At 45.7% G+C, this 12,500-nt stretch overlaps 1 protein-coding gene and 1 long non-coding RNA gene across 4 annotated transcripts in view; one reads left to right on the forward strand and one right to left on the reverse strand.

Moving 5' to 3' along the window:
* Positions 1-6,148: 6,148 nt before the first annotated feature.
* LOC310741301 lies at positions 6,149-8,259 on the reverse strand. The gene is made up of 3 exons (XR_014537924.1): positions 6,579-8,259; positions 6,366-6,482; positions 6,149-6,281 (listed from the first exon to the last, which is right to left on the reverse strand). It is a non-coding gene; the product is annotated as an uncharacterized lncRNA (long non-coding RNA).
* A 2,914-nt stretch (positions 8,260-11,173) lies between these two features.
* ugcg (UDP-glucose ceramide glucosyltransferase) overlaps positions 11,174-12,500 on the forward strand; it is a 15,943-nt gene continuing 14,616 nt past the window's right edge. For 2 of the 3 annotated variants that reach the window (XR_014537874.1, XM_083568810.1), the window contains exon 1: positions 11,208-11,408. Coding sequence is in view for 2 of the 3 variants with exons in the window: in XM_083568810.1 (XP_083424936.1) it covers positions 11,311-11,408 (98 nt within the window). In the remaining variant the exon portion in view is untranslated. Of the gene's footprint in view, positions 11,409-12,500 lie in introns of all 3 variants that reach the window. The other variant, XM_083568811.1, reaches the window with a different exon arrangement.

Below are 12,500 nucleotides of genomic sequence, written 5' to 3' on the forward strand. Positions count from 1 at the left end.
TAGGCACCTCATCATGATCTCTCAGCACAGAGGTGTGAATCTGTCAGTGGAGTAACGTGTGGGAGTGAATAGATGAAGATTAAGAGGAAGAAGAAGAAGATGATGATGATGATGATAATGATGATGTAGAGACATTTTAAAGCACTGTAATGATCTTGTGACTAAACAACTTTAATGCACTGATTAAAAAGTGAAAAACGAGTGAGAGCAGTAAAGCCAGGTGGAGGTTTGAGGTGTTACAGGATGTTAGTGTAGATGTGGAGGTGAAGAAGGTCCTGAGGTGAAGTGGAGAGCATGAGAATGGTGTAAGGTCTCACACCTAACTGTTGATTATCACCTTCTACCATGATCACGTCCCAGCAGTGAGGAGTTCAAGCTGTTACTGATGTTTGCAGAGTGAAACTGACTTAAGAGGAAAGAACTAAAGTTTATTTACAGCAGTGGATTTATTAAATAAATAGTTATTAATAGATAATGAAGCTGTTGGAGTAACTCCTGCTGCTGGTTTACATTCTCATTCCTTATTTTCATTTCAATTTCTCATCAAATTCATCTTGTGCCTCGATACAAATTCACTATAGAAGTTCTACCACATGCAGGAATCCTTCATGGAGATCAGGGAGATCATTAGGAAATGTGTTTAATCACCGTCTCACTCTGGATTCTGGATCTGCTCAGAGTTGATGATTGTTTTACAGAGCAGTGCTGGTGCATCATTTACGCTTTCAAATTTTATGGATAAACTATTAAAAAGAATAAAATATATATATAAAAAAAAAAAGACTAAATAGTGAAGAGGAAATAAAAAAGTAGTTGTTGATATTTAGCTGCTTTTTGTCCTAAACATTGTTCCTTAATAAGGTGTTAAATAACAAGAAACTAATTAACATACAAAAGAATTGAACAAATGTCTAAAAGTTTACATTTACAGGTTTTATTTTGCTTATGGCCATACCACTCTGAGAACGCTCGATCTCGTCTGATCTCGGAAGCTAAGCAGGGTCGGGCCTGGTTAGTACTTGGATGGGAGACCGCCTGGGAATACCAGGTGCTGTAAGCTCCCTCTCCTTGAACTGCCACCTTAACGTGGTGGAGGGGTTTGAGTACTCGAATGACCCTAGGAGCTATGTTGTCCGGGGCTATATGCCCCTGGTAGGGTCTCCCAAGGCAAACAGGTCCTGGGCGACGGGTCAGACTAAGAGCGGATCAAAACCCCTTATGAGAGATACTACATCAGGGACCGTGACGTCGCCCGGTATGGCGCAGCCGGGGCCCCACCCTGGAGCCAGGCCCGGGGTTGGGGCTCGTATGCGAGCGCCTGGTGGCCGGGCCTTCCCCCACAGGGTCCGGCCGGGCTCAGCCCGAAGGAGCGACGTGGGGCCGCCTTCCAGTGGGCTCACCACCTGCAGGAGGGACCGTAAGGGGCCGGTGCTAAGAGGATCGGGCAGCAGTCGAAGGTGGAGGCCTCGACAACCCGATCCCTGGACACAGAAGCTACCTCTAGGGACGTGGAATGTCACCTCGCTGGCGGGGAAGGAGCCTGAGATTGTGCGTGAGGTTGAGAGGTTCCGACTAGAGATAGTCGGGATCACCTCTATGCACGGCCTGGGCTCTGGAACCACACTCCTCGAGAGAGGATGGACTCTTTACAACTCTGGAGCTGCCCATGGTGAAAGGCGTCGGGCTGGTGTGGGTTTGCTTATAGCCCCCCAGCTCAGCCGCTATGTGTTGGAGTTTACCCCGGTGAACGAGAGGGTCGTTTCCCTGCGCCTACGGGTCGGGGATAGGTCTTTCACTGTCGTGTGTGCCTACGGGCCAAACGGCAGTATAGAGTACCCGGCCTTCTTGGGGTCTCTGGGAGGGGCGCTGGACAGTGCTCCGACTGGGGACTCCGTCGTTCTACTAGGAGACTTCAATGCACACGTGGGCAGCGACAGTGACACCTGGAGGGGCGTGATTGGGAGGAACGGCCCCCCTGATCTGAACCCGAGCGGTGTTCAGTTATTGGACTTCTGTGCTAGTTACAGTTTGTCCATAACGAACACCATGTTCAAGCATAAGGGTGTCCATCAGTACACGTGGCACCAGGACACCCTAGGCCGTAGGTCGATGATCGACTTTGTGGTCTTTTCATCTGACCTGCGGCCGTATGTCTTGGACACTCGGGTAAAGAGAGGGGCGGAGCTGTCAACTGATCACCACCTGGTGGTGAGTTGGATCCGATGGCGGGGGAGGAAGCTGGACAGACTCGGCAGACCCAAGCGTACTGTGAGGGTCTGCTGGGAACGTTTGGCCGAGCCTCCTGTCAGAGAGATCTTCAACTCCCACCTCCGGCGGAGCTTTGACCAGATCCCGAGGGAGGCCGGAGATATTGAGTCCGAGTGGACCATGTTCTCCACCTCCATTGTCGAAGCGGCCGCTCGGAGCTGTGGCAGTAAGGTCTCCGGTGCCTGTCGAGGCAGCAATCCCCGAACCCGGTGGTGGAAACCGGAAGTAAGGGATGCCGTCAAGCTGAAGAAGGAGTCCTACCTGGCCTGGTTGGCTTGTGGGACTCCTGACGCAGCTGACGGGTACCGGCAGGCCAAGCAAACTGCAGCCCGGGTGGTTATCGAGGCAAAAACTCGGGCCTGGGAGGAGTTCGGTGAGGCCATGGAGAAGGACTATCGGCTGGCCTCGAAGAGATTCTGTCAAACCGTCCGGCGCCTCAGGAGGGGAAAGCAGTGCCCCACCAATGCTGTTTACAGTAGAGGTGGGGAGCTGTTGACCTCAACTGGGGATGTCGTTGGACGGTGGAAGGAATACTTCAAGGATCTCCTCAATCCCGCCGTCACGTCTTCCATTGAGGAAGCAGAGGCTGAGGGCTCAGAGGCGGACTCGTCCATCACCCAAGCTGAAGTCACCGAGGTAGTAAAGAAACTCCTCGGTGGCAGGGCACCGGGGGTGGATGAGATCCGCCCTGAGTACCTCAAGTCTCTGGATGTTGTGGGGCTGTCTTGGCTGACACGCCTCTGCAGCATCGTGTGGCGGTCGGGGTCAGTGCCTCTGGAATGGCAGACCGGGGTGGTGGTCCCTCTTTTTAAGAAGGGGGACCGGAGGGTGTGTTCCAACTATAGGGGGATCACACTTCTCAGCCTACCTGGGAAAGTCTATGCCAGGGTACTGGAGAGGAGAATACGGCCGATAGTAGAACCTCGGATTCAGGAGGAACAATGTGGTTTTTGTCCAGGCCGTGGAACACTGGACCAGCTCTATACCCTCTACAGGGTGCTGGAGGGTTCATGGGAGTTTGCCCAACCAGTCCACATGTGCTTTGTGGATTTGGAAAAAACATTCGACTGTGTCCCTCGCGGCGGCCTGTGGAGGGTGCTCCGGGAGTATGGGGTCGGGGGCCCTTTACTAAGGGCTGTCCGGTCCCTGTATGACCGAAGCAGGAGCTTGGTTCGCATTGCCGGCAGTAAGTCAGACTTGTTCCCGGTGCATGTTGGACTCCGGCAGGGCTGCCCTTTGTCACCGGTTCTGTTCATAATTTTTATGGACAGAATTTCTAGGCGCAGCCAGGGGTCGGAGGGTGTCCGGTTTGGTGACGACACGATTTCGTCTTTGCTCTTTGCAGATGATGTTGTCGTGTTGGCTTCATCAGACCAGGACCTTCAGCATGCACTGGGACGGTTTGCAGCCGAGTGTGAAGCGGCTGGGATGAGAATCAGCACCTCCAAATCCGAGGCCATGGTCCTCAGTCGGAAAAGGGTGGCTTGCCCACTTCAGGTTGGTGGGGAGTTCCTGCCGCAAGTGGAGGAGTTTAAGTATCTTGGGGTTTTGTTCACGAGTGAGGGAAGGGTGGAACGGGAGATTGACAGACGGATCGGTGCAGCTTCTGCAGTAATGCGGTCGATGTACCGGTCTGTCGTGGTGAAGAAGGAGCTGAGCCGCAAGGCGAAACTTTCGATTTACCGGTCAATCTACGTTCCTACTCTCACCTATGGTCATGAGCTCTGGGTCATGACCGAAAGGACAAGATCCCGGATACAGGCGGCCGAAATGTGCTTCCTCCGCAGGGTGGCTGGGCGATCCCTTAGAGATAGGGTGAGAAGCTTAGTCACTCGGGAGGAGCTCAGAGTAGATCCGCTGCTCCTCCACATCGAGAGGGGTCAGCTGAGGTGGCTCGGGCATCTGTTCCGGATGCCTCCTGGACGCCTTCCTGGGAAGGTGTTCCGGGCGCGTCCCACTGGAAGGAGACCCCGGGGAAGACCTAGGACACGCTGGAGAGACTATGTCTCCCGGCTGGCCTGGGAACGCCTTGGTGCCCCCCGGAAGAGCTGGAAGAAGTGTCTAGGGAGAGGGAAGTCTGGGCATCTTTGCTTAGACTGCTGCCCCCGCGACCCGGCATCGGATAAGCGGGAGAAGATGGATGGATGGATGGTTTTATTTTTATATATTTACATGATATTTCTATTTGTCTTTTCCTTATTTATATTTCCAATAAACTGTATTATTATCAATATTAGAATGAATAAAATGCACGTTTCTTATCAAAACAATGTGTGTTGATTAAACCCACTGAACAACAGACATGATAAAATTCTTCTTTATTTTATTTGATGGTGGATTTTGACTGATTTTGTATTTCATCTTCACACATCACTTTTATAATCCAATACATTTTAGAATTAAATCTTTATAAACAATAATAAAGTCACAAATAAAGTGTGTCGTTTGGGTTCAGTGTTTATTAACACATACTCCTGGTATTTCAGCTGCACACACACACACACACACACACACACACACACACACACACACACACGTGAAGTGTACACGCTGGTGTTTAAACTGGTAAGTAGGTTTCTCACTGGTGTGAAACACAATCATAGTGGAGATTAAATAAAATAGTGGTTTGAAGTCGAGGGCTAAAAACTGTTCATATTTACTGAAGATAAACACAGAGAGGATCCAGGATGATGTGTGAAAGTAAAACAGTCAGTAGAAGCAGCACATTCTGCACTTATTCACCTTCACGTGAGCGAGATGTGTGGAATCTTTTCCTGGCTGTCAGTTTATTAATGTTTGGGTAGGTTTAATGTAATGTTTCAGTTCTGTGGAAACTCTCAGGATTGTGTGAAGGTGTGTATCAGGTAAACGAGTCAAACTTTGCCTGGTAATATTAAAAATATGATTTAACATTAGGGGTCTGATATAATGCATCCACAGGCTGGAAAGGGCCCCGGGGCCTTGAGTTTGACGCGTATGATCTAAGATGATCATCAACAGGTCTCTGTACACCACTCCGCCTCCAGGGGGCACTGTTACAGGGGAAATAGTCAGCACTGAGGTTTATTATTCTGAGATGTTTTAATCCTATTATACCATATCCATCCATCCATTCATCCATCCATCCAACCAACTATCCATTTATCCATCCATCCATCCATCCATCCATCCATCCATCCATCAAACCCTCCATCCATCCAACCATTCATCCATCCATTTACCAAATTATTTGTCCATCCATTCATCTTTGCATCCATCCATCCATCTAGTTTCTTGACTTGAAAAAGCTTTTTGACTTGACTTGATCCATGCATCTATCTATCTATCTATCTATCTATCTATCTATCTATCTATCTATCTATCTATCTATCTATCTATCTATCTATCTATCTATCTATCTATCTATCTATCTGCCCATTCATTCATTCATACAGCCATCAATTCATCCAGCCTTTTGGTTATCCATCTATTCATCACTCATCTCTTCATCCAACCATCCATCCTTCCACTCATCCATTCCTCTATTCATCCATCCACCCACTCATTCATCCATGCATCCATTATGCCTTTTGTCCATCCATCTATCCATTTTTTTTTTCCATCTATCCATGCAGTTATCCATACATACATACATACATCCCTCTAACCATCATTTAACTTTTTATCCATTGGTCCATCTATTTATTCATCTATCTCTCCATTCATTCATCCTTCTATCTATCCATACTAACTATTGTAGTGCTGTATTAATTTAAGAGTAACACATCATTTGGTTTTTTTCCTATTTATTGTTATATTTAATGCTTAAAAATGACTTTTCTGTTGTTCAACATACAGACATGTTTACAAACTATAAAACTGAAGTAAAACTAAAAAAAAGTCCTCACAACAAGAACAAGAAAATGGAGGCACAAAAAAAGGGTATTTTTCTACTTCCGGTATAAATAGATATGCGATTCCTCAATCTGTCCACAAGATGGCGTTGTCTGATCTGTCGAGATTAGATCACCGGTCTGTGGAACAGAGGGTTAGGATACTTATTCAATACAACACAATCATTTCATAATTTATTATTAATAACATGAAACTGTAACTACTTTGTCCTGATTACACGGTAAGTGAAGGGTTTCAGGACACGAGCGTTGGAGAAGATCCTCCTGCAGGTGTCCTATAGTGAAGATCCCCTGCGTAGGCCTCGTTTAAAAACTCAAAACCTGACCACATTATAGTGTTTTATCATAAAGGTCATCTGATAATCTATAACAACAGTCTGGTTTTATTTGGTTTATAACATACATGGCATATTTTACCCTCATGTTCCTGTTAGTCCAACGCTCTAACCAACTTCCTCCTTCCTTCCTCATTGACATTGTTCACGCGCTTCCTGCTCACGCTACAGAAACCAGGTTCCTTCCTAATAAGAGATTTTCTTTCTGTCACAAAGCAGATTGTTAGAAATAAACAGACTCTGGATTACATGTTAAACTCATAAATGTATCCCTAATAAGTGAGACAGAGGTGATGATGATGATGATGATGATGATGATGATGATGATGATGGAAAAGGTTTCTGAGAAAAGAGCCTGGAGAAGAACAAGCAGCTCTAGAGGGAACCCCTGTCCTCACCTTCTCTGGACGGTGCTATTACATATCATTCCTGCAATGAGAGCAAAAACCAGAGCACATGGAATTCTGATCCTCTGAAAGGGTTTAAAGGGGCAAAAAGTAATTTCTGTAAACAGCAATACAAACGTACAGAATACTGATTTCCACATGTAGGTCGGTTTAGAACACGAGCTTTTTTCCTACAGGTCAAGGAGAAAACCATGAACGTGTCCTACTATGTAGTAAGTAATAGAATAGACTGGTTGTGAACCGCGTGGACGCTACGAACCGGCGTGTTGATCTAATCGTGTTGGATTGGAGGAAACATTCCTGAGCAGGGATTCCAAGTTCTTTTCTTTGTTTTTGTTTTTTTTAATACGGATTAGGAAATTTCCGAGTGATGAGATTAGTCTGAATGTTGCAATCGCTCTTCAGTGTTCTCTCTGAAGCCACGCCAGCCGAACTGCTCGACCTGTCTGATCTCAAACCGCTTCAAAAAACTTGTTTCTCAGCAGGACTGATGGGTTTCTCCTGACACAGAGACCAGAGATGTTCTATGGATGTTACACAAGAGTCTTTTGAGCAAATGTACTGACCACACCTTTAAAAAGGCCGTTATAGTTTTATGGTCTGATCTCTAGACCCAGGTGAGGATTTTAGTGTTATATTAGACTGTAAATCGCTCAGTCAGCGTTATTTCTGTCCCCTGCAGTCGCAGCACTTATCATCTCCACTCATATTCATCATTTATGAGGGTTCCTTGGACTTTACACACCTCAGGATCTCAGGAGTGACGTCACAGAACGTGATGTCATAGCACTGAAGTTAATGAGTCACGGAGGAGCGGCAATAACCTGCCTGCCGGTTTCACTACTTCACCCAGAGAGAGTACAGAACGTCCTGAGACACGTGATGAGACGTCACAGACAGAGTCATGAATTCTTTCTGAATGTACATTACGTTTTTACTTTTACAGCAACTCTGTAAATCAGATTACGTCTCTGAGAAATGATTTATTCTGAACTACAGTCGTTTACGAACCACATTTAATCCCTTCATCATCACTGCCAAGTCCAGACTGAAAAATACTTCGACATCAAACATCAAATTCACTATTACAGGTGGAAATAAACTAATAACGGAGCCCAGTTTCATTCAATCATTTGTTTTTTTTTTATACAGAATCCTTAGAGTCCGATCAAATCTAACCAAACTGGAAATCCGAGCCTCAACCACACGCCAGATTTCCGAGATAAATTTTAGAATGAATAATTTTTGCTATCAGATTCTTTTCCTCATTCTGATAAGAAATTGTATATGAGCTCAAATTAAAGTGGTGCATTTTCAAAATTCTAAATAATTTTCTATTATTCTGTGTGAATAAAATATGAAATGTAACTGTTTCCTGGTGTGTTATGTTTAATATATTTTACGGAGCGCTAAGCGGTGATCTATGAGGTTCCAGTCATTTCTGCAAAAACTCCTTCCAATAGCAGGCAGCTGCTAAATTACAAGAATCTGATTGGCTGAAATCGGAGATGTTTTTAAACTAATCCCGTGATGATTAAAAATCTGTGCATCGCCAAATTTCAGGTGATTCACTTCAACCAGCATTTGGCTCCTGAGAATGTGGACAGAAGGTCAGGGGTTCAAATCCCAGTAGTGTCAAGCTGCCAGTCCTGGGCCCTTGAGCAAGGCCCTTAACCCTCTGTGCTCCAGGGGCACAGTTTGATAGCTGAGCCTGCACTCTGACCCCAGCTCCCTAACATCTCTGGGATATGTGAAGAAAGGATTTCACTATGCTGTTATGTACATGTGACATGTAAAAACCCTTTTATGACCCAACTCAGACTTTTACACTTCTCCTGAACGTCATTTCAGTTTAATTAAAATACAACCAATCAAACACAAACCGTGAACTACACCTAATTGATTGCACTAATTACAGCTAAACAAGCTCCGCCCCCTTAGACGTGATTGACATGCCACATCCACATCACACTGTTATATATCTTGACATGTTTTAGAAAGTTACTGAGGGACACGATTTCCTGAGCAGTTCGAAACTAAACGTGTGTAAATTCTCGCACCAGCACGCAAAGGTCTATTTTACATAGTATGCAAATCCATCATGGCCGACCTAAGTGGGCGAGGCTAAGGTCTTTTCACCTTACGCCCTGGAACAGGAAGCAGAGAGAAGAGCTGTTTATATGTCAGAAAAGATTGCATCCATCTAAAACGGAGTGAACGATAGAGAGAGATGGACAGAGAGACGGAGAGTCAGAGACAGACAGACAGACAGACAGACAGACACATAGATAGACAGATAGATAGATAGATAGATAGATAGATAGATAGATAGATAGATAGATAGATAGATAGATAGATAGATAGATAGATAGATGTATATCAGGAGCTTTCGCCCATCACTCTGTATCACGACAAACATTTTAGCCCCACCTTTTATTTTCATTCATTCATTCACTTTCTCTCGCTTATCCGTAATCCGGGTCGCGGGGGCAGCAGTCTAAGCAGACCCCCGCCTTCGACTGCTGCCCAATCCTCACAGCACCGTCCCTTACGGTCCCTCCTGCAGGTGGTGAGCCCACGGGAAGACCTTTTATTTTCCTTTTATTTTATTTTAACCCCGCCCCATCACCAGGATATTAACTAGCCACGCCCTTATATCTAGATTTTATTTTAGCCCCGCTTTTTTAGTAGGATATGTATACTAGCCTCCCCTCCTTCTTCTTCTTCTTTTTCTTCTACCGGCTTCTCCCATTAGGAGTCTCCACAGCGGATCATCCGTCTCCATACCCCCCTGTCCTCTACATCTGCCTCTTTCACACCAACTACCTGCATGTCTTCCCTCACCACATCCATAAACCTCCTCCTTGTTCTTCCTCTTTTCCTCCTTCCTGGTCTCTCCATCCTCAGCATTCTCCTACTGATATACCCCATGTCCCTCCTCTGCACATGTCCAAACCATCTCAATCTCACCTCCCTCACCTTGTCTCCAAAACGTCCTACATGCACTGTCCCTCTAATAAACTCATTTCTAATCCTGTCCATCGTCGTCACTCCCAACAAACATCTCAACATCTTCAGCTCTGCTACCTCCAGCTCCACCTCCTGTCTTTTACTTAATGCCACTGTCTCTAATCCATACAACATCTCAGGTCTCACCATATACTTCTCTGACACACCAGACTTCCTCATACAATACCACAACTCCTCTCTCCACCCTGTCGTACGCTTTCTCTAAATCCACAAACACACAATGCAGCTCCTTCTGACCTTCTCTATACTTCTCCATCAACATTCTCAAAGCAAATAAGGCATCTGTGGTGCTCTTCCTCAGCATGAAACCATACTGCTGCTCACAGATGGTCACCTCTTCTCTCAGTCTGGCTTCCACTACTCTTTCCCAGAACTTCATGGTGTGACTGATCAACTTAATTCCCCTGTAGTTACTGCAGGTCTGCACATCTCCCTTATTCTTAAAGATCGGTACCAGCACACTCCTTCTCCATTCCTCAGGCATCTTCTCACCTTCTAAAATTCTGTTAAACAATCTTGTTAAAATCTCCACTGCATCTCTCCAACAACCCTACCTTTCTCCTCTCCATCATATCAGCTCCCTCTCTCCCTTTACCAGTCATAGTACCAACATTTAAAGAACCAACCCGAACCTCCACTTCTCCTCCACTTCTTCTCCACTCTCCTCCACTTCTCCTCCACTTCTCCTCCACTCTCCTCCACTTCTCCTCCACTTCTCCTCCACTCTCCTCCACTTCTCCTCCACTTCTCCTCCACTCTCCTCCACTTCTCCTCCACTTCTCCTCCACTCTCCTACACTTCTCCTTTCCCTGCTGTCTCTGTAGACGTCTTGTTCCTCTCCTTCTCCTCCTTCAGCCAACAGGAGCACAATTTACACCGGTACCCTGTTGGGTAATGATACCTGTGGTGGTTGTTGGTAACCCGGGCCTCCACCGATCCGCTATGAAATTCTGATTCCTGATTTGATTTGGTACATGATTTACACTGGATGTCCTTTATAACACAGACCTCCACATTTACCCGGGTTTGGGACTGACACTAAGAGTCACCTGACTTGTGTAACACTGATGACTGGGTTATACACACTCATCTCTACTATTTGTCGGAATGCGCCGATTGTAGCCCCGCCCCTTCAACAGGATATTATCAGTTTATGTTTTTAGTCCCGCCTCTTTATCCGGATATCTAGCCCCGCCCACTCGATCTGCTCACAGAGGCAACGCACTCCTCAACATTTAAACACATACACACGCGCGCGCACGCTCACACACACACACACACACACACACACTCTCACAGACACACACACACACACACACACAGACACAGACACAGGCACAGGCACAGGCGCGCGCTGCCCGGTGGTGTCTGTGTACCATGGCCTGGCTGGAGCTCGCTATGCAGAGCTTCTCTATTTTTGGATTTATTTTATTTATTGTTCTGTGGCTCATGCATTTCATGTCCATCATCTACGTGTAAGTTTCTAATTCATTTATACATTATTATTAATATTCTGTGTGCTGTACCAGTTTTTATTTACAGTTTTTAATGTCTGATCTCTCTCTAAATATTTATAAATAATATAGACTTTATTAAAACAGAATATATATATTTATGAATATTTGATGAATATTGTCCGTCAGCTCTGATATTTCGGGATGAAGAGCCGAACCCCAGACTGGATCAGTAGCACTATGCTAATCTAAGCTAACTCCATAGATTCGTGTTTTTTGTACCGGTTTCGATGTTTTTCAGCCCTAAAATGATTTTTTCCCTCGTGTTTGTTTCCGATAAAAGAATTGCTGATTATTTTAGTCAGACACGATGCTAATAAGCTAAATCGGCTTTGAAAGCTTTCCGCTAGCTCCTGTGCTATTGCTAATTCACCTCCTGAAATCTTCATATACAAACATTCCGGAAGTTAAAACTTTAAACTATTAATTTCACACATTAAAATTATCGACCTTTTTTATTATTAAAATCCAGGTGTGTTACTGATTCATCAGTATATAAATATATAAATGTATATATTCCTCGTGTTTAAATACAGGGGAAAGGCCAGTTTCCGGTCAGACCGCTCCGAAATCGCCTCAGATTTGATATCAAGTGTTTATTTGTCAGAAATTATGGTTTAAAACTCATTAAAAATATTTCTGTTATATTTTTCTGTAATATTTCACACGGTTCTGTCGGTGTGTTCCGGTGATTCCGCGGTATCAGGGGTGATCACGGTTCTGTCGGTGTGTTCCGGTGATTCCGCGGTATCAGGGGTGATCACGGATCTGTCGGTGTGTTCCGGTGATTCCGCGGTATCAGGGGTGATCACGGTTCTGTCGGTGTGTTCCGGTGATTCCGCGGTATCAGGGGTGATCACGGATCTGTCGGTGTGTTCCGGTGATTCCGCGGTATCAGGGGTGATCACGGTTCTGTCGGTGTGTTCCGGTGATTCCGCGGTATCAGGGGTGATCACGGTTCTGTCGGTGTGTTCCGGTGATTCCGCGGTATCAGGGGTGATCACGGATCTGTCGGTGTGTTCCGGTGATTCCGCGGTATCAGGGGTGATCACG

This window comes from Silurus aristotelis, assembly GCF_946808225.1.
Source record: "Silurus aristotelis genome assembly, chromosome: 18".
NCBI classification, from domain to species: domain Eukaryota; kingdom Metazoa; phylum Chordata; class Actinopteri; order Siluriformes; family Siluridae; genus Silurus; species Silurus aristotelis.